We start from the raw sequence: 22,374 nt of genomic DNA, 5'->3' as shown, positions 1-22,374 counted from the left end.
TTCCCCATGACTGCTCTAACCACTACACCACACATAATTGGGGCAAGTCTTTACAGGGCCGGCATCCCTGCTCACCAAAACACGCTGCCTTCAACTGATGTGTGAATAAGTACACATTAGACAGCTATAACACCCCCCTCTCCATACTAGGGGGAAGCTGCTCCTGATGAATTCTTGCCTGCCATGCCCCTCTTTAGCTGCCAGATCTCTAAATATGTTTACCAGAACTTGAGAGTTCAGTGGAGCTTACTTCCAAGTAAACATGCTTTGAAAATTGCAGCCTGAAAGGCCCAGAGCCTCTGCCAGGGTGGACCCTTTTCTCCCAGGGGACTTAATCACAGCAGCCTCCCCTAAGAGCCTTCCAGCACGAGACTCTTCCATGGGGAGCGGCACGTTTACTCGATAGAGTCTCCAGCGCTGGCTGCCTGCTCGCTGCTGTCAACAGAACCTGGAGCCCCACCTGGCACCTTACCTGGCGGGATGCTGATTGCAGCATCCGCAGCAGCATCCTTGGAGGAGGCGCGCTCCTACCCCCTTGCCCTGGCCGCAGCATCTCTCCCCGGCTCGAGCTGGCGAACGACCCCCTCCTTGTGACATCACAATCCGGGCCGCGCCGGCTGTTCCACTCCGACCCCGGGGCGGGGGGCGGAGCGGGCGGGCGAGTGACTCATGGATTCCGAGCGGGGCCGGCTCCTCCCCGGCCAGCCCCTTCCCAGCCCCTCCACATGGGCTCCCTCGCCGGCCTCCTCCAGTCGCGGAGGGGGTGGAGTTGCTGGCGCAGGCTGCGCTCGCCTTCCTTCCGCTTTCCCAACTCGCCCGCCGCCACCGCCGCCGCGCACCTGAAGAGAGCCGCGCTGTGGCCGGGCTGCCTCCGGGGCATGGAGGAAGGAGTGGACGAGGACGAGCAGCAGAAGCAGCAACCACCGCCGCCGCCGCCACCGCCGCGCGTCTCCACCAGCTACCGGGCCATCCAGCGTGTCGGCATTGCGGTGGATGAGACCAACGTCCTGCCGGGGGCTCTGCAGCTGATCCGAAAGCTGAGACCACAATGGGAGACCGAGCGAGTTAAGACCAAGGTACCGAACGCCAGAAGAGCACGGAGTTTTCTGGCCAAAGAAAGAAAGAAAGAAAGAAACCCAAACACTCTCTCTCCTCGGGGTAGCTGGGGGTGTGACGCTTGGGTTTGGAGGGGCGTCTGGGGCGGGAGGCTTGGCACAAAGGGCACTTCAGCCCCCAGCCTGAATTTGGAACATTCAACAGGTCGAGGCTGGTTTGGGGATGCGAACCATTCGGTAGTAGGATGCAGCCGGCATTGTTCTCCCTTAGGGGTAACAAGATCATTTGATGGAGGTTAGCCCTTGCCAGAACCACCCCAATGCTGCCTTATTATAGTCACCTCACCCTTTCCGTGCATGGTTCTGGGTCAAGCAAGAATTAGAATCCTTGTCAATAGTTGGGAGTACGAAAGGAGGCGCACATGGATCCCAAGGCTGCAGTCTTGAATCTGTCATTCTGCCCTTCCTGGTTTCTAAACACAAGGTGGAACTTCCCTTACCCCTCAAAAAATGCTCTGAGTGGTTATAATGAATTGGTCCCCAGGTGACACGCCCTGTACTCAGAGCATCCCCTTGAAGACCACTTAGTGAGAGGCTCATGCAGGAGGCAGTGGGTGATCCAGTGCTTGGAGCAGAGGGATCTGGCAGTAGCTGTCTGTGTCTGCCCAGGCCAAGGAAATTCTGACTCAGTTTTCACATCTGTAATTCAGAAATGGAATGAACTGCCCTGTTTCCCAGTTGTGGGGCATGACTCCATAGGTGGAAAAGACAATCCTATTGGCATGGCTAGGTATAAACATTTAGGAAGCTTCCCTTTGCATTACAATATAGGCTGAGATGAACTCAAATGGGATTCCTGCAAGAAGCATTTCCTGTCCTTCCAAATGAAACAAGATTCCAAGGAGCTGCCTGGCCCTTTTACAGCTTTGAGATTCCCCCCAACAGGAGAGTCTGTAGAGAATAAAATTCCTGAAGGAATTCCACTGGAGTTCACGCCAGCCTATATTGTAATGCAAACATTTAGCTTCCAAAAATATTCATAGGTAGCCATGCACTGGTTTTGTATTTTTTTCCAGGTGGAAAAAATATTTACCCTACCATTCCCTGTTTATGCTCTGTTGGTTCTCAGGGGAACATACAGTCCCTGGCTCAAAGAATATAATGGTGCATGCTTCCTCCATGTCCACAAGTGCAACTTTGTTCAGGTGAACCTAGTGACTCCCATCACTTTCCCTGAATAAAATTGGGATGCTGGGCAATCTGCTCTGGTGAAAATGGGAAAGCTGTGTTCATTTCATTTGACACACCTTCTGAAGAAGCAGGGCAATACCTCACTAACATCATGCTCTGGTGTGCTTTCATGAGGGCTTTGATCATCCCCCAATCTCTTAGGCAAGGAGTTTACGTACTTCAAAGTGTGTTTGCACCTGTCTTTTCAAAAGAACAGGAGTTTATTCCCATATTCCTGAAGTGTAGTTGAATGTCATGGTTGTACCCCTGCTTCAATGAGGCACAGAGAAACTCTGTTCCTCTTTGCTTTGCCTTTCTGCTGAGAAGAAAATTAGCAGCTATTCAGTATTCCCTTGTGTAACGTAAGGGAGGATCTTTCTGCCAAACTGTTTCTGCCCAAGGGTGAGGCAGAAGAGTGAGAGCCAGTGTCATGTAGTGGTTAGAGTATTGTGTTTCCAGGACCTGGGGGACCAATCTTCAAATTCCCACTTAGCCCTAAAGCTCATTGGGTTATCTTGTGCTACTCACTGTCTCTCAGCTTAACCAACCTTACAGGGTTGCTGTGAGGCTGCGCTCCTTGGAGGAAAGGTGGGATAGAAAGGCAATAAATAAAATAAGCAATATTCAGCACTTTGCTTTCTATCTTTCAAGTAGTGGCAGGCAAACACACTTTGGAACTGTGGCTAGCCAATTGAGGCATTTCCCAGCTCAGTTCCAGAAATGTAAAAACTCCCCCCCACACACACACACTCCCTGAGTCCCTGAGTTCTGCCCCGCTAGCCCTTCCCTTTCAATCTACCTGGTGGCAATGGTCATAAGCTGCAAGTCTGAGAGGCCTCCATTTCCCAATATACTTGGGACATGGGCTGTTGTTGTTACTGCATTCACAATGCCATGGGGCTGGGAGAGACACACCCTTTGTATATTGTAATCTGAGCTGAAGAAGAATTGTGTGTGTTTATGTGAATCATGCCCACTTTGCAAATGACATGAGCATTTGTATCTGAACAGTTTCATATCCTGGACCAGGTCATTGCAGACTTCCAGGATGTCCCTGCTAACTTTCATGCATCTGACTGGAAAGAGATCTTAACTGTCACTCTGGCTTCCTGCCCCAATATAATATCAAAAAGAAATTGGGTCATGTGTTTTTTGGTCTTCTGCCTTTTTGACATAATTTTGCTAGCGGTTTCATGGCAGATTCTGACATGCAGTTGCTCTTCATTGCAGCCCCCACTGCCCCACCCATTCTAAGACTATGGTTTGCATATAAACTTAGTGCAGGCATCGTGGCTCAGTGTCAAGTGAGCTTTCCTCCTTTACTTTTCCCCTTCATTTCCCCCCTCCAACACACCTTTGCTTAATATCCAGCCTAATCGAAGAGTTCTGACTGGCTCAGAAGCTAACATGTTATTTTGTTGACACATTTTGTGTCTCAAAAAAGAGATGTTTGAATTTTTCTCCCCCAAAGTGGCAGTTTAACCCTTTGCCATGCATGCTAACCTTTTTCTTTGCTGAGGGCTTGTTTGGTGGCTTTCTGTTTGAGAAAAGCTTATATATTTGACATACAGAGGATTGGCAAATAGCACTCCAGGAGGCGACATCATCATCCACTCTGTGTAAAGAGCGCTGGGGTTTCATCCCTGCTTTGCTACACCACTGTTGAGGGAGCTGATTAGAGAACCAGTGTAGTATAGTGGTTAGGAAGTTCAAATCTCCACCCGACCATGATATCCACTGGGGTAACCTTGAACCAGTCCCTGTCTCTCAGCTTAGCCTACCTCTCAAGGTTGTTGTGAGGGAGGAAATGGAGCTAGTAGGAGCTGTGGCTGCTTCCTTCTGCTCCTTGGAGGAGAAGCGGGGTATAAATAAAGGAAGGAAATAAATACCAATTAAAAGAAAGTTCACCAAGATGCAAATGGGTGCAGACATCCAGATTTACTATTACTGCCTCTGAGGCTCTGCAGGGCAGCAGAGGAAGCACTGCAGCTGCAGCCCCAGCCACTTATGGCATCAGAAGGGGGACGCAGGCAGATTGAGCCTGATCCCTGTGCCAGCTCCAGGCTGGCACAGTAATCAGGCCCTGTGGTGGTTGGTGCAGGCTGTGAGAGCTTGGGATCAAACCAATCTTAGTTTGGCTAAGTCACACCCTGTCCATTTGGGGGCCTTCTGCTAGTCTCCACTGTAGGAATACCACTGACACGCTTTCTGCCCCCCTGCCCATTTGGCAGGTTGGCATCACTCTGTCAGCAGTAGCTGGAGAGAGGCCAGCTGAGTAGGCAGAAGCAGGGAGAGGGATGTTTCCTCTCAGTCCAGACCCCCAAAACAGCATAAGGGACAACAGTTGCATTGCCACCTAATATTCAGCCCCGTCTTGGTGAAAGAGTGCAATGAGCACCAATTCCATCCATAAAGGGCTCAAAGGCAATCTGTGCAGGCCATTCCCTTCTCTGTGCACCCCTCAAAAAGGATAAGGTAACCTCAAATGTGTATTTGGAGAGTTACCACAAATGGAAAGGATAACGTGGGTTTGAAAGGAAGAGAGACGGATCTGTTATATTTGTTTGCATGCCCAATTTGGCCGGGTGCCTTCAGCAAGCAGATTCCCAGGAAGTGTGGGGAGTCAGTGACAGAAGGATCATTACAAATTTATAAATTGTCAAGTGTAATCAAACAGAAAAAGCTGTGTGAAAATGAATGGTAAAGGTCATCTGCAAGCAGTCGGGAAAGAATGAGGCTTCAAATGAGGCTGCAAGCTCTCTGGGGCAGAGATTCTGTCTGTATGTTATAGGGTTGCTCAGTTTATAGGGGAAGGGGCATAGGAGCCCAACCCCCTTACCTTATGTGACAGTCCTCTTAGGGACTGTTTTGGAAAGCTACAAGGGAGCCTTACTTTGACTGAAATTAGCAAATGGAGCTTGAGGATATTTCCTGTATTTTCCTCCATAATTTGAGCTTTGTGCTTGACATACCTGTATACATAGAACACCCAGATCCTGACATCCAAAGCAGTGCTAGGCAACTTGTTCCCTTAGCACAGGGATTTATGTTTGCACAATGGAACTTTCTCCCCTTTTGATGTCCCCTAAATCTGTTCTGGGGTTGCTCCCGAACCCTCTGAGGCAGATTTGGGGAGGGCAGGAGACACATGTAGGGGGAGGAGAGGGGAAGTTCCATTGCACAAGTGTAAATCTTGGTGCTGATGGAAAGAGTGCATTGGATGTTACCCATGATCTCGCCTCGTCACACCTAGGATATGTTGAAGAGACTGGAGGAGTGCCTCTGCTGCAAGCTGCTGCATAGTTTTGGGTTGCTGGGAAAGGGTTTTGCCCACTCCCTCATCTTGGGGAAAGCAGTATGGAACCAGCCTTCTGCTTCTACTTACCTGCATCTCTGACTGACCACAGTTCTTGCTTCATCAAGCTTGGGAGGAGGAACAGGTTTGCAAAAGTCCCTCCCCCTGCTTGCCCTTCTGGCCATCGCTCATACCACTGCCATGGGTGGTACAGCATGCTAGGCCCACTTCTTCAGATCTGGCCCAGTGCTATGGTACCAGCGAGGACCCTAAAGATACTGGCGGGGGGGGGGGGGGAGGGTGCAGGTTACACAACGAAGTGGGTCCTATTTGCAGAGGGTTATTGAGGATTAACCATTAAGCAGCTAAAATTCACACCATGGAATGCAAGGAAAGTGTTGTGGGGATAAATGCCAGTAATCCTATTAAGGTCCACAGGAAATATCCTCCATAAGCTTTATAGCAAAAATAAAGAATAAAAATTGAAAGCACAACCAAAGTTCATGTCTTCAGCATGGAGGTAACATAGAAATACAGTTGCAAAAATATATGGAGAGGTGGCTGCTTGAGGCATTCTTTTGGCAAGGAACTGCTCTCCCCTTCCTCCACCCTGATCTTTTTAGATGGAAACTGCCACTGCTTCCCAATAATGATCAGACTTAAGGTCTTCCCAACTTAGCCCAGCTTGCTTCTCCTGGCTGAAGCCCTGCCTATTTCTTAGCATCCTGGGATGTGGAGAAGACACAAGCAGCTTTTTCATATATTGTGTGTCTGAGGACTGACTGAACCCAGGCAGGATATGAAAACAGGTCAAACCTTTATGAGCTTGGATCAAGGTAAACCCAGATCCCTGTGCGCAGTTCACTAAGGCCAAAGCAGATGCATGTATAGATGTGCTGAAAGTACTGAGGATCTAATGCTGCCCTGTTAGAAATGACCTCATGAGCATGTACAAAGGAGCACAGAGGGCACACACAAGTCCAAGAGCTTGTTTTTTGAGCCTGGGAAAAGGGAGAATTCCATATGCTGAGGCAGGCAGCCAAGTGCCAGGGAGAAGGCAAAACAAAACCCTCTGTCCATCTGTGAGGAGCCGTCAAAGCAACGAGGGACGCGTCCTCATCAGAGACATCTCCATTGATCAGGCCCTCCCAACGCCACACATCTCACAGCTTGTTTATGTCTTTGGGTCCTAAGTTGTTCAGCACCAAACTTGTTGCACTAATTCAGGGGTGTTTCTCTGAATTGGGGAGGCATTTGCACAGTCTGTCAAGTGTTCCACCAGTTAATCTGTTCTTTCATTTCAATTCAAAATGATCCTCAAGGTGGCATGCAATAAAAATAAATCAAATGCAGTTACCCTTGGGCTCCTTCTACCCTCTTCGGCTTGGCTCTTAAGTAGTAAACACATCCTTCCCAAGTGCCCCAGATCTTATGAAGTCACATCAACCTTTATCCTATTGCAAGTCCCCTGAGTGTTGGAAGTTTATTTATCAAATGCAATTTTTGTGCCACTTGACTTGAAAATAAAAAGAAGAAAGTCCAAAGCAGTTGGATGGTCCTTTGTTTGGCTTCACACTCCTTACTCCCTGGAAGATGACTGTGACCAGTCTTTACATTGTCCTGGGGCAGTGAGGGTGTGGCCAGGTGGAGCACCTGTGCTCCAGGTGAGCCACTGACCAAAGGCTTTTGGTGCTTCAGGGAAATAAAATTCAGAGGCGGTCCAGACAAAAGCTTCTGTAGTTGTTAACTATTTTATTTATAATGTCAGTATCAATTCAAACCATAAAGCATACACACACATGATTTACTCTCCACCCTCTCCTTCCCCCAACTGCTGCCCTCCAAATGTTTTAGACTACAACTCCCATCATCCCTGACCAAGCTGACTGGGAACATCTGGAAGACACCAGGCTGCCTGCCCTACAGTGATGCTTTCCTCACAACTTAGGCACTTTTTTCTTTACATTGCACAGCTTTGCTTTCCCACCATGATTTCATGGAGCTTGTATCCCAAGGGTTGTTTAAAATAATCCTTCATGACCACAATTCTGCTTTTGCAGAGATTTCCCTCATGCAGGTCAAACAGAGATGTCCACAGTCCCACTTTGTACTTGCTGTGAGCTGTTAGGACAGTCCACTCAGCACTGGCACAATGCAGTGCCTGGGCAAGGGGGGAAAGCGACTGGGCATATGCAGAGTGGTTATGAAATCTGGCTTCTTCATGGATCCACTTTTCTTTTCCCAGCACAGGAACTTAATCTAAATTGATGCTCAGATGCAGTAAGCCTTGGTGCCTTCTAAAACCAGGCTGGATTACAAGTCTTTTGAACCTATTTATCATTTTTTTAATTGGTCCACCCAGTTATAATATTAGAATCAGACTTGCATCATCTCTGTTGTCATCAGAGTACAACTGCTCCTCACTGCAATATCCTAAAATCCATCTTTTCTTTCATCTGGTACTACAGCACTACTCAAGCATGTGACATCAGCATCTCATTTCCACCCTTTTCGTATAGCAGCTCCTTTGCTGACTCTCATGCATACTAAAAAGTATCTAAGATAGATTCCTTATTCCAAAGAGTTCACATCACCAATCTGCCTCTTACTGCGGCTCAGCCCTGCCAACCTGATTTCTCTTTTCCCACCGCCCTTTGCATTTAGCTATTTTTTATCTTCCTTTCCCATTTTATCCTCACGACAACCCTGTGAGGTTGGTACAGCAGAGAAATAGTGTAAATGAGCTGTCCTGAGACATGATTTCTGATGCCATCATTTCTAGATATGATCATCTTCCTAATACCGTACCTATACATACAGGTTTGCAATTTCACAAGACTGTTTTGCACTGCATTTTATTTTATTTTATTTCATTTCATATGACGGTTATTGGAGGTGAACTTGCTTGAAATGTGAAATTTAAGAAAATATCTAATGAAACGACAGCATAGGAAAGTGGTAATTGCTTCTTTTTGAATTTTATTCTATCTACCCAGAGCTTGAGGATCAAATGCACACAATTGTGGAAAGACAAGACATACAGGGAGAACTTTTGAATGGTGGAACCAACCAAAGTCGAAGAAGTGGCTGGTGTTGTGGGGTGGCCACGTAGTTGCCTTGGCAGGGCTGCCACATTGATGGTGGTGGCTCTGCTGGTGCAATTGCACTGCCCTGACCTCACCACTGCCCTGCTCCATTCCAAGCCCCATCCCGGTAAACAGCAGCAAGGGCCGTGTTTGGAAGGATGGGTCTGTCGTACCACATGCTCCACTTCTAAATAGATGATCAGTAGTATTATTTGTTTCAGAATCTGTGGCTCCGCAAACAATTTCTAGATATCAATGACAGTAAAGTTGATGAAGGATCTGGTTGTCTCATGTATCACATTTTTTCATATGTGAAACTGAGAGCTACATATTCTTTCCATGCACTTTTGGCAAAGCAAATGCAAGTGTCATTCTTCACAAAACATGGAGTCTGTACTTTATTCCTATTCGTAGAAAAATAATAATACTTAATAAAAATAAGAACAATACTTGGCCTTTTTATTTAGCATTATAGGCTATTAAATAGGTTTTCTTTTCATGATGGGTAGTATCCGACTAAATATTTGTGCTAGTGCATTTGCAATGTCAGGATTGGGTTCGTTTATTATTTTGTTAAGAATTATGCTTGGTGCTGTAATGAAACGGACTCTGGGCCACCAAAAATTGTGTCATAATAAATATGTATTTACGGTGCCACCCCTTTGTCGTTGTTGCTGCCATAGACCAGCACAGCTACCCCTCTAGACACGGCTACACCATGACCTAACCACTTCCTCTCTATCTATTCCTCACTCAGCTCTTCACTGAAGGCATCACCAACAAGCTCATGGCTTGCTTCACAGCTGAGAACATGGGGGATGCGGTCCTGGTGAGGGTCTATGGCAGGAAGACAGAGCTTATTGTGGACCGTGCTAATGAGCTGAGGAATTTCCAAGTGCTTCAAGACCACAGCTGTGCCCCTAGTCTCTATTGCACCTTCGAAAATGGCTATTGCTATGAGTTCATGCCAGGGAAGGCCTTGGGACCAGAACATATACGACAGCCAAATATATTCAGGTGTGTGTGTGGAATGGGAGGTGGGGGGTTGTGTATTTCCTACTCTAAACAGAGGCCTATTGCTTCTCTGTCAGAAAGAGTTTCTACACTGGTGGACATACGAAGTGTTTTGTGGGTGCTTTTTGAGTCATGGTTTGGTTTAGCATATTACCCAAACCCAGACTTGTGGCTTAGCTTTCCAACCATGAGCTGCAACCAGGATTTATTCTAAGGTTTACAGCTTGCAGTTCATCTATGAGAACTAAACTACAAGCCTGGGTCACTGACCAAACTAGCTGTGGCCAAAGGTGGGTCTTTCTATTGAAGGAACACAAGATCTGGCAGTAGCCTTGACCAGAGAGAAATCGGTGACACATCATGAGTTTTGTGTCCTTTGGCTGACCTCACAGACAGAGGAAAGGACCGGGGGGGGGGGGAAATAATAATTCTATGATGTAGTAGCATCCTGTTTTTTCTCACATAGCTGTCAAAGTGTGGATATGCTGAACATCAATGAATGGTGAAAGGGAACTTACATATTCTTGCTGAGTTTCCTGGAAGTATAGTAAGCCAGAGCCAGCAGAGCAAGAAACTTCCCCTGCTTGACACATTCAGCAAAGTCTTGTATCCAGAAGGTGATTGGACTTTTGTAGATTTAGAATTGACAGAAATCTAGGGAATTGCACACTTTGGGAACCAAGAATTATTCTCCCACTTTGCCTCCATTTAATAAGAAATGCAACTCCACTGGCAGGCAAAGAAGACTGAAGGCATCAGGGAAATTACTGTCAGTTTGAGCCATGTTAATGGCAATTTCACATGGTTTATAGACCACAAGAGGTATGACTTTTCACTGTACAGATCCCCTATAGGTAGGTAAGTGGTGTAATGTCTAATTGTATCATGGATTATCCAGTTTGACAGTGAACCAATAGCGCAGAGCCTCAGTTGCCCACAATCTAGGCTTAGAGGTAGCAACATGTTTGAAATCAGAATAAGCAGTTAGTAGAATTCCTGTGATAGCTTAACCGGAGGAGAATTGTTAATATGTGAAAGGCACCCTTTGTTCATTATTCCCTAGGAATGGAACTACAAATCTTACCCTAAACTTGAGCGATGCTCTTCTTTCGCAAAAAAAAGAAAAGAAAGAAAAGTGAAATCTTTGTTGTTATGACCCTGTGCGATAGTGGGTTGGATCCAGGCTTATTCATGCTTAGAGCAGCCCCATGGAGATCAATAGGAGTTGGTAGTCACGACTAACTGAAGACCCATTGATTTCAATAGGCCTACTCTCAGCTAGCGGCGTAGCTAGCTGCTCAGGTGCCTGGTGCTACATGTGCGTCCTGCAGCTGGGGGCGGAGCAAGCCACCCGTGGGGGTGGGACAAGCCAAGGCAGGGCACGCTGCGTGGGTCCTCTCCTCAGCCTCCCTCTCAGCTGTAGGGCAGCTGAGGCGGTGGGCAGACGCAAGCCCCACGCTGCTCGAAAAAGCAACATGGAGCTTGCAGGCAATCTGCCCACCGCCTCCCCCTAAGGAGAGACATGTGGCTCAGGCATGCTGCAGGCCCTGCGGTGTGGTGCCCAGTGGCCCCCGCCTCATCTAGCTACCAGTGGCATAGGAAGAGGGGTACAGTGGGTGTAGGAGTTATTTTTTTTAAAAAAAAGTGTCATGAGCCCAATTTTTTAAAATTTATTTTAAAAACACGTTGCTGTTGTTGTTTAGTCGTGTCCAACTCTTCGTGCCCCATGGACCAGGCACGCCAGACACATATTTTGGCCATTTTGTCACCCCCCCCTCAGTGATGACACATGGGGCGGACCGCACCCTCTGCACCCCCCCCTCCTACACCACTGCTCTCAGCATGACTAAGTCTGGCTCCAACTCAGTGTTCTGTTTCTGAGAAGTCACTAGACTAGCCTTTGCCAATTTGATGCCTTCCAAATGTTTTGGACCACAGCTCCCATCAGCCTCAGACAGTGGTCGGGGATGATGACATATGTTGTCCAGCAACATCTGGAGGGCACAAGGTTTAGGAAGCACTTTTAAAGTTAAGATACCAAATTACATGAAGTTGAATTCACACGCCAGACTGGATTTTAAGTGGGTGTTTGGCTGCAAGTTTTTATCCAGGTTTTGCTGTTTTCTAGAGGCTGCCATAGCTTCCATTAAAAGCAGTGTGTGGCCACTGAACAACTCTACTTTTGTGATTTATTTTAGGCTAGTAGCCCATGAAATGGCTAAAATGCACAGGATTCACACCAATGGAAGCCTCCCCAAGCCTTGCCTATGGCATAGACTGCACAAGTACTTTAACATTGTGAAAACAGAGTTTCCAAGAAAGGCATCTAATTCTGGGTAAGGAAATCAAGAGTTAATCTCTAATAAAGGTATTCATTATCTGGTAGTTTTGGCCTGCTATGTTGTAGTTATTTCAAGCATACGACACAAGAAGTGGAATAGAGAGAACTCACTGGAACTAATTTTAAGAACACAAACACAGAGCAGAGTGGCAAAGTCGTAAATAGATCCTAGACTTTGCCACTAAAACTTCACAGCCAAAAGGATGCAACTAATGGTTCTTGCAGCTATAAACTATAAAGGGGGAGACAATTCTGCCTGGTTTCAAAAACTAAGCCTATTCAACACCCACTGTCAGGGTGGGTGTCAGGAACAAGTCAACAATAACGCACAAGGTGTCAGTAGAATTAACTCTTTATCCCAAAGCTCTCTAAGTCTCCTCCCCCTAGTCCTTCCTAAGCAATCTGAGACTCTGACACCTTGTCTGACTCTCCTACGCCCTTTTCATACCTCTGCAGGCTCTGGGAGACCTATGGGGAGGGGAGCTGGTCACAACAATAGGAGGAGACCCTCCCGCTTCTTCAGAAGCCTATTCATCATTTGGTTTGAGTCTAAGTAGCTAAACCACAGGTTTTCCAAATGTTGGGGGTGTCATGGACTGGCTGGATGCAGAGGAGTGGTGGGAGGCACCAGCTGGGGAACCCCCATGGGGAACCCCTAGGAGAAGAAGGCTCAGAGCCAGGGGATTGGTGGTAGGATGACAATGAAAGGGAGAAGAGGGAACAGATGGGGAGGAGGAGGTGTTGGAAGCTGAAAAGGTAACAGGGTTTAGTGAGCAGGAAGAGAGCAGTTCAGAATCAGAGTATTTCAGGCATGCAAACTTGTTCACCCTTGTGTCACAGTGTGAAGTCATTGTAGGCTTGCATTGAATTCTATGGATTGTCCTGTTTGCAGTTCATGATGAAACCGAGGTGTATCAAGAGCCCTAAATAGCTGCTTTCAGGCTGCACTAGCTTATAATCAATCTCTTGAGTGTGCAAATAAATTAAAGAGTGAAGTAGAATAAAGGCAGTTGAGCTCATAAAATAATTTTCTGTTTCTACAAGGAGAACCTCCTTTGATTTCATGCAGAAGCTGCAAAGAGTCCCTTCGGAGATGATCTGATCCTTCAGAGAGATTTTATGTTAGTAATATCAGTTTAAAGTTTCAGGACCATATAACAATGTTTGTCCAAGTAAGGAAGATCTACACTAGTAATACAGTCTCATTTTGGTCAATTGGGGGTTTGAAGTTTTACAGCTAGTGATCACTGGCCTTAATACAGGATTCAATTCTAGTAGATCCATTCATCATGCTGGCTGGAGCCAATGGGAGTGAAGTCCAGCAACCTCTAGGGGACCACAAGTTCTCCGTCTCTGTTCTGGGATAATTTTTCTCCAGAATAAGAAAACCCTGTTTTACCAGTTTTAGAAAACTCATCCCTTGCACTAAGAAAGGTTTAGCAACTGCAAGTGGCTTCCTTTTCTTTTCCTTCCTAAGTCTCCATCAGGAAGTACACATTCCCAGCCTAGAGGTGTTAGAAGAAGAGATTCGGTGGATGAAAGAACATCTCTCCCAGCTTCGATCTCCAATAGTCTTTTGCCACAATGACCTTTTGAGCAAGAACATTATCTACAACAAGGCAGAAGGTTTGTTGCCTAACCAACAGGTTACCAGGTTGGGAGGGGGGTCACAACTATTTTAAACTCTGAAATTAAAAACACTTAAAACAAGCTGCAGTCACAGGAATTGAGTGGGTCCTGAAAACATATTTTTTGGAGTAATAAATAATGCTTTGCAAAGCACTCAGGACCTAATACCGAGGGGGAAAAATAAAAATTCAAATTCCAGAGAAGCTCTCCTGTTTCTTTGAAGAGACACTGGGTCTAACAGTATTAATCCTACTCACACTGGACCTGTTGAAAATAATGGACATGACTGCCTTAAGTCCATTAATTCCAGTGGTTCTACTCTGAGTAGAACTTAGTTGGATACAACCCGCTCTGCCCAAGAATCCCAACTATTTCTCTCATTGCTTTTTCAGGTCACGTCCGGTTCATAGATTATGAATACACTGGTTACAACTATCAAGCATATGACATTGGGAATCATTTTAACGAATTTGCAGGTGAGTTAAACTCACCTTTGGTGCTGTCTCTGCCCCCCTTCCCTCCTTTCTTCCGTCTCCACTCGCTTTCTCTTCTCATTCTTATTCTTCATGGAAGCAGAAAATAGCCATTCAGTTCCTTTTTACCTGTCTTCAGAGGCATAAGCTGAAGCTTTTAAAAAACTGATTTGCAAATAATCGTATTATTACACACATTATCGAGCACTAGTAATTAAGTTTATGCATGAAAAGGAATTGCCTACCTGTGATCCAATAAATTTCCCTCCAGAAAACAAGAGAAACATCGTACCGTTCCAGAGGTCTAAAAGGTCTACACCATCGAGATGTTCATTCCTTTCCCACACAATCTGTTTTCTTACTAATTTCATAGTAACATGAACTACCTCTGCTCCTTTAAGGCCTAATGCTTTTGTCTAACATATTAAATTACTGGGACCCACTTATTTAAACTCCTTTCATAATCTTACAGAAGGGCTGTCAAAGAAGCAAAGCAAATCTACACCTTTATTGTTCCCAGGACAGTATAGGGAAGAATTCAGCATAGCACTAAGCACATCACTCTGTCAGCACAAGCATTTCTGTTTGCCTGATGCAAAGATCTGCCTTCGCCTTCCCCTGCATACAATTCTGGAGTTCTCCCAACACACCCTGAGACCATTTGGGGGAGCCTGATGGGAGGAGGCAGAGAGAAATGCCCGCTGTGCTATCAAAAGTCCTTGTACGGGTTTTCCCCGGTGGGGCTTGCAAACTGAATCCTGCAGGTTATTTGGGTAGGCTGACCGCTCCCTGTACTTTGCTAGTTTTATCCTGGATCAAACAATAATGCCAATGCAAAGAGTGCAGCTGGTGCCACATGGTCACCCAGCCCTGACCTTGCCATCCCTACCCACTAGTAACGGCACAGGGGACCCTTCAGTCTGCATCACCACTTTGCAGCCACACCAGCTGTTTCTTCTCCACCACACCTCTTCACAAGTTGCTGTCACTTTTCCCCCTGGCACCGTTGGACCTGCCCTCACTTAAATATAGCACACCCACCTCACAGAACACCAATTACCCGAATTCCTACAAACTACCTCAGATTATCTTGTGGGGGACTTGTGTGAGGGAAAACTTTATAATTTGGAGTCTCGGGCAGGATTTGATCAAATAAACAAGAAAGATTTTATTAAACATTGGAAGTTTATGACACAAAGTGGGTAAAACAAAGGATACTTCAAATACTAATGTTATTCCACATCAGTTCTTTTTCAGTTGTTGCATGGCTGTTGCCGCTTAATACTTTGGTTCTTAAGCAAGATGGTATTTTCTGTCTGTTACACACCCCTTTGACAACCCTACTCCTAAGGTACTCCAGGTAACAGACCCAAGGAATCACCACACCCCTCTTCACTGGTTTGGGAGTCTTCTCAATGTAGAAGAATCTCTCCCCTCCTGATTGGAATGAGTCCTCAGTAGACTGTATTCTCACAGCTTCTACTTATCCTGGCTCAGCCTCAGCCTCCTAGTTAATTCCTGGCCTATTACTCTTACAGGACACTACACACTGTCCTTCACACTAAGCTCAGAGACTCCTCTAGCTTGTGATATATTCCTTAGAGTGGATGTTTCTACCCAGAACCAACTCTATCTCCTTTCACTCCCTATCTCCCTACCTATTCTCCCAACCTCTATCCCAACCTATAAACTGTCTCTCAAAATCCTCTCCTTTTCAACCCCCTCTCCTGGAACCCCAGCCAATCAGAGGCTGCCATTCATTAACCATTTGCTGGCAGGGAAAAAGAAAAAGAAAACACTTGGGGACCCAACCTGCCCAGCAAAAACAAACTTTTCCATCACAGCTGCCTCCGCCATCTTTCTTTCCGGAAGTCCAGTCTTGAATACGTTACGTGGATGTTCTTTGTGCTGGAAAGTTATGCATCCTCTGTTTTAAAAATGGCAAACTTCTGGCAAACAAGGCTAGCCATACTAACGTATGGCAAAATTAGTACTTTTGCAGTAGTTTTGGATTGTTAAAAGATTATTTCCACCCCCACCCCCACCCCGTAATTCTGATTCAGAGGATGGATTAGAAGCAAGCTCCTTTGGAAGGACCTGCATGTAATTATCCAGGTCTCTATATTAATTCTCTGCTAACTGAGCTTTTATGTAAGACAGGAAATCATTGTGTGGCTAATTACATCTGCTCTCATCTCAGCTTGCATTCTGTTTCCACGAGGATCATAAAAGCCAAGCAGGGTCAAACTGGAAGAGTTTCAGAAGGGGACAGCAAGAATCAGAGGCAATAATAATATGCGGCTGTTATTTTGAAGTTGTTGTTTTTAACTGCTATTTTAAATTGTGGAATTGGAAGCTTGTATTTTGTTGATGTGCTGTAGCCCACTGTGCTGTGTATTTGCTGTCTACAAATACAGTAAATCAGTGTTTCCCAAACTTTCTCCCACCATGAACCACAGGAAAATTGCTGAGGGTCTTGGTGGCCCAATTAATTATTTTTCTGCCTGTTATAGCAATTGTAATGAGCTGTGCTAAACATACTGTGATTTTACAGTTGTATGTTTATTGCTTCTTTTATTTCTTATACAGTCGTACCTTGATTTTCGAGCAACTTAGTTCTTGAATGTTTTGGCTCCGGAACACCACCAACCTTGAAGTGAATGTTCCGGTTTGCAAACTATTTTTGGAAGCCGAACATCCAACGGGGCTTACTCGGCTTCCGATTGGCTGCAGGAGCTTCCTGCAGCCAATCAGAAGCCGTGCTTTGGTTTTTGAACGTTTTGGAAGTCGAACAGACTTCTGGAACTGATTCCGTTTCACTTCCAAGGTACGACTGTATTTTTTATTGTACTACAGTTTGAATTCAGTGGGGGGGGGGATATCATTAATAAGGCAATGGTTGTGCTATTTCCTGTTTTCAACCAGAAAGACAGGAGAGCCAGTGCAGCTTAGTGGTTAGAGTGTCAGACTAGGACCTGTGAGGCTAGGATTCAAATTCCCCACTCAGCCATGAAGCTCACTGAGTGATCTAGGGCCAGTCATTGCCTCTCAGCCTAACCTACCTCACAGGATTGTTGTGGGGATAAAATGAGGAAGAGAACCATGTGCACCACCTTGAGCTCATTAGACAAAAAGGTGAGGTACAAATATTAATTTGATAGGCATGATGAGCACCATTGATGGCATTTCTACGAAACAAAACAGATGTGAGCCAGATTGAAATACTCACTTAATACTCAATCACTGTTTGTGCCAAGCATAGGGGAGAAAATAATAATAGTAGTAGTAGTAGTAGTAGTAGTAGTAATGATGATGATGATGATGATGATGATGATGATGATGTTATTTCTACCCCGCCCATCTGGCTGGGTTTCCCCAGCCACTCTGGGCAGCTTCCAAGAAAAGATAAAAAATACATTAAAACATCAGTCAGTAAAAACTTCCCTAAACAGGGCTGCCTTCAGATGTTTTCTAAACGTTATATACTGTATTTTCTGGCATATAAGACTACTTTTTAATCCAGGAAAATCTTCTCAAAAGTCGGGGGTCGTCTTATACGCCGGCTACAGCAGCAGCTCCTGCAGCAACTTCCCACCAAAGGATAAAACGACAGCAAATTAAATCAGAGGACACCAAGCTCTCTAGATGAAGCAGAAATACGCTTGAAAATTGGCCCCAGAAGCCCCCTGGGAAGTGGAGCAGATGTCCAAGCCGGACTGGAGACTGGTTTTTTAAATTTTTATTTGGTGTGTGTTGGAAGAGGTGTAGTCTTATACAGCGAGTATATCCCAAACTCTATATTTTAACTGGAAAAGTTGGGGGGTCGTCTTATACGCCCAGTTGTCTTATACGCCGGAAAATACGGTAGTTGTTTATTTCTTTGACATCTGATGGAAGGTTGTTCAATAGGGCAGGCGCCACTGCTGAGAAAGCCCTTTGCCTGGTTCCCTGTAACTTTGCTTCTCACAGTGAGGGAACCGCCAGAAGGCCCTCAGCACTGGACCTCAGTGTCCAGGCTGAACAATGGGGGTGGAGGCGCTCCTTCAGGTATACTGGGCTGAGGCCATTTGGGGCTTTAAAGGTCAACACCAACACCAAAAGCTTGAAGGAAATGAGAGCACAAAGACCAACCATTTCTGCCAAGACATAACACAGCTATAGGGAGAGTTAATATTTCCTTCTCCAAACTTGTTTGTTTCTTCCAAATTAACCTTAACACCTGCAGCTTTTAAAAAACACCTGCAGCTTGGAACCACGCAAGCCAGTTCAACTGCTAGGTGACCCAGCGGTGCAGACAACTCTTAGCATCCCTCAAAAGTGTCCCAGGGACCTCACTGTGCTTGCCACCATTGTGCTTGAGGCTTAGCTTTCAGCCATCCTGAACCCACTGAGCTGCCCATGCTGTCTCATGTCATGTTCTGTCAATTGCCTTCTCCTGCTCCAGGACTGAACGAGGTGGACTACAGCCTGTACCCCTCCAAAGAGATCCAACTGCAGTGGTTGAGGCACTACCTGCAGGCCTACAAAAAACTAGGCCAGGAGGACCTGGGGGGAGGAAGCAAAAGCAGAGGAGAGAGTGGAGCTGTGTCTGAAGAAGAGCTGGAGAGCCTCTATGTGCAAGTGAACCAGTTTGCTTTAGTGAGTATGTGCATCACGAAGAAAGGGCAAGGAAAGAGGGAGAGGATATAGCAGACACTGGATACTGATAGCACACAGGTCACATATCTCTGAGGCCACTTTTACATTTTGTCAACTCAAGAGGGCCGCATCCCTCCCTGTTAATGGTTCACCTCTCCCTTTTCACAATTTTTCCTCTCTGCAGTCTTTTTCATCTTCTTGTACCACCAAAGGTCTGTTTCCTCCACAATGAATCCTTCCATTTAAACTCCTGCTGATTTCCCCCCCCCCCCATCAGGCTTAATGCAGGCAATTAAGACTACATCTTTCCACAATGGTTAACTGCTGTCTCTCTTAAACTTTTTGTATGGTTTTAATTGTATGGTTTTATGTGCTGTTGTTGCAAAATTGCTCCGATATTTTTAATGACAAGTGGAATTTTTTGAAAAACTGTTGAAAAAATCGCTCTAGTGTTTGCAGAAGATGATTGTGCTGGAGATGTCACAGGAACAAGTCAATACGTGCATTTTGCAGCTGGCTTTTTCCTGGTTCAAACAAAGGCATACATTACACTTGCAGAGTCTTAGAATCATTGAATTGTAGAGTTGGAAGGAATATGTAGCTGTCCCATATGGGGATCAAACCTGCAACCTTTGCGTTATCAGTACCACACTCTAACCAACTGAGCTATCCATGCTGGGTCAGTTTTCGTAGCTTGGCCCAAGACAGAAGCACATGTACTTCTACTGAATGCAGTGAGTGGATTTTCACATCACCTTCACAGCTTTTAAATTTGTATGCTTGTCTTCACTCACACTTTCACTCACTCTCACTTAGGCAATCCCAAATATGTGTCCTTGATATTTCTCTTTTTTCACAGGCCTCCCATTTCCTGTGGGCTTGCTGGGGCCTGATTCAAGCCCAGTTCTCTACCATAGACTTTAATTTTGCCAGGTGAGTGTGATTGGTAAAGGAAATTTAAGGGAGATAAGAGGGATTTAAGGGAGAAATTTAAGGGAGATAAGAGGGATGATAAATTTAAGGGAGATAAGAGGGATGATAAATTTAAGGGAGATAAGAGGGATGCTTGTGGGTGTCATTTCTCCCTGGGGCAAGGATGATTCTGAAGCAATATACCATTTTAAAATTGGTGGTTTTGTGCCATGGGAGTTGCCAGTGACGATCTGTCCTCCATTTTGATTTGATATTGGCATAAGCTGTTGAGTGACCCAAGGTCATTGCGTGATCTTCGTGGCTGAGTGGGGTCGAATTGCATCTCCCCCACTCCCAGTCTGGCACATTCCCTATAGCACAGTCACTGTAACGTACAAAGCACCTAAAATAACCATACTGTGAGCACTGGGTGAGATAGATCCATATATTAGGGTGTGAATAGAGATGTAAGGGGGATTCTTATCAGTGTGAATGGCGGGAGGAGGACCAAGTGGTGTGTGTGTGTGAGAGAGAGAGAGAGAGCGCGATATAAAATGTAAAGGCATGGTGCTATGAGCACCCGCAAATAACAGTCATAAGGCACTGATAAACTAGAGTGGATTCATATTACTAGAACTTCTTTAACAAGTCTCTGTCTCTTTCCCTTCTCTGCAGGTATGCAGACATAAGATTTAAACAGTACTTTAAAGCAAAACCTGCAGTGACATCCTTCAAAATGTCCAAGTGAGATTAAGGCCCCAAAGAGTCTTCTGGTCCTCAAGATCCCATACTTATTTTCTCTGGGTGTAGAGCACCTGTCCCCCCTACCTGTCGTCCTCCTCCTGCAGTTGCTTCAACGCTGAGCGGTCAGACATCATGAAACGGGGGATAGAAAAGGAAAGCACACCTTTTTTGAAGCCAAAAATTAAACCAAGCCCCTGGAACATGGCTGTGCCATCCATGGATTATCTACCACGTGTTGCTTTCAGAAGGTGATGTTAGGACATGGCTGCTGGCAAGAGATTGCATTCACAGAGTCTGGGGGATTAAGGAATGCTTCAAGGGCTTCTGGGCTTAAGGGGTGGGTGGAAGGGGTTGGCTTAGAGACTTGCATAGCCTTGAAGGTCTGTACTGGATGGAATCTCCTCTGTTCCTTGGCTGGCAGGAATGGCTAGGCAAAGGGTTTTTAATAGTTCAGTCCTGTGCATGTCTGCTTAGAAGTTAAGCCCCACTGAGTTCAATGGAACCTGCTGCCAGGTGAGTTTGTCTAGGATTGCAGTCTCAGCAAACCGTGGCATTCTGTTATTTTGATCTTGGGCTAAAGTTTGAAGAGAGGGCTGGTAACATCTCTATACTACACTGATAGGAATAGCTTGAGTCCCTCTCAGACCTCCCACCCCTCAATTTCTTTCAAGAGATTGAGATGGGAGAGTTTGGAAGATACCTTGCAATGCCCTGCAATGATCTCTTTAAAGATATTGAGACAGCAGGAAAGCCCCAGACCATACAACTTTAATGCAGCAGCTGCCTAATACATCAGCTGGCAAATGAGTTGTCTACCTTGCAAGTCTTACTATAGGTTACTGGAGAGAAAACATCTGTCAGGTGGGGTATACATATACAATTTAAGCTACACTGCTTCGAAAAGGGCCAGTGTGTATCAGCATGGTGAAACACAGAAACACAGTAATGTTGGCAAAAAAACATGGATATACCAGGTTTACCAAATACTCGGCCATCATGATAGCTGGGGGTGGGACAAGTCCCCCAGTCCTTTGCCTCCCTCCCACTGCTGTGTTTGTCAGTTCTGTGTGACATCACCCTTGAGCAGAACTTTGTGCCATTCAGTATTTAGAGAATGTGAAACGACATGTTCCTTCTCCATGAGATTAGATCCCTAAAGCAGGCAAATGAAATTGATGCCAGCCTAGCAGAGAAGACAATTGCACTAGTCAAGTCTAACGATGGACCTTTTGACCCCAAAAGCTGCCTGAGGAATACACACTACACTAAACAATTGAGGCTGCAATCCTAAACCCCATTTGCCTGGGAATATGCCCCTTTGAATTCAACAGGACTGACTTCTGTGCAAAGAAAAGACAGACTGACTCAGTGGCAGTGCCAGTTCAGCGGTAGGGCAACGCATAGATTAGACAAGCCCAAGCTCAAATGCTCCTCCTGGCCTCCTCTACCACCCCTTTAGCATCCTGTTTTACTTTATATGTCAATATACCTTATTGTCCCTAGATGGTGAAAAACTGGAACCAACTTGAAACATTCCTTATGAACTGTGATCAGCTCACATGGTGCTGTGCCTCACAAGCAGGCCTCTTGGGTTCCTTTGACAAGAGGACCAAACCTACGTACACACCTCCTACTGGTTCTCCAGTCAGAATGGGAACATGGCTCCGGCTTTGCCCCAAGGATGGAGAAACATGGATGGGGAGAGGCAGAGTGAGAATCAGGAATCTATCAAACATGAGAAGCTGTCTGTATGCCACCCCCTGTCCCTTGGGATATTATTTTGCTTAGTGAACCATTAATAGAATCAGGAACAACAGATCCCTCGCTTCCTCATGATGTCCTCACTGCTTAGTTAGGTACTTTCATATCCCCAGTGATCAGATTTTCACTGAATATGTATTTTGACAGAACCAACCAGCCTCCTGCAGTCTTTTAATTGCTGTGCTGTTTTAATTAA

At 45.7% G+C, this 22,374-nt stretch overlaps 1 protein-coding gene across 3 annotated transcripts; it reads left to right on the top strand.

Moving 5' to 3' along the window:
- The first annotated feature begins 523 nt into the window (after positions 1-523).
- Positions 524-20,621, top strand: ETNK2 (ethanolamine kinase 2). 3 transcript variants are annotated; one of them, XM_028734216.2, is made up of 8 exons: positions 524-1,076; positions 9,424-9,683; positions 11,879-12,016; positions 13,499-13,647; positions 14,043-14,126; positions 18,568-18,761; positions 19,621-19,694; positions 20,349-20,621. In XM_028734216.2, the coding sequence occupies exons 1-8, from the start codon at positions 726-728 to the stop codon at positions 20,419-20,421; spliced, it is 1,323 nt and encodes a 440-aa protein (XP_028590049.2). In that variant the 5' UTR covers positions 524-725; the 3' UTR covers positions 20,422-20,621. The 3 variants fall into 3 exon arrangements, with proteins under 3 accessions (XP_028590049.2, XP_028590048.2, XP_028590051.1); XM_028734215.2 differs by lacking the exon at positions 11,879-12,016; XM_028734218.2 differs by lacking the exons at positions 524-1,076; positions 9,424-9,683 and adding an exon at positions 10,203-10,297.
- The last annotated feature ends 1,753 nt before the right edge of the window (positions 20,622-22,374 follow it).

This window comes from Podarcis muralis, chromosome 5, assembly GCF_964188315.1.
Source record: "Podarcis muralis chromosome 5, rPodMur119.hap1.1, whole genome shotgun sequence".
Classification (NCBI taxonomy): Eukaryota; Metazoa; Chordata; class Lepidosauria; order Squamata; family Lacertidae; genus Podarcis; species Podarcis muralis.
This window is presented reverse-complemented; position numbering and strand designations above follow the sequence as displayed.

Excerpts from the sequence above, each read along its gene's own strand:
- ETNK2 (XM_028734216.2), top strand. The coding sequence starts at position 726 with ATGGGCTCCCTCGCCGGCCTCCTCCAGTCGCGGAGGGGGTGGAGTTGC. Across the intron at positions 14,127-18,567 it reads TCATTTTAACGAATTTGCAG|GACTGAACGAGGTGGACTAC; the intron begins GTGAGTTAAACT and ends CTCCTGCTCCAG. Across the intron at positions 18,762-19,620 it reads AAGTGAACCAGTTTGCTTTA|GCCTCCCATTTCCTGTGGGC; the intron begins GTGAGTATGTGC and ends CTTTTTTCACAG.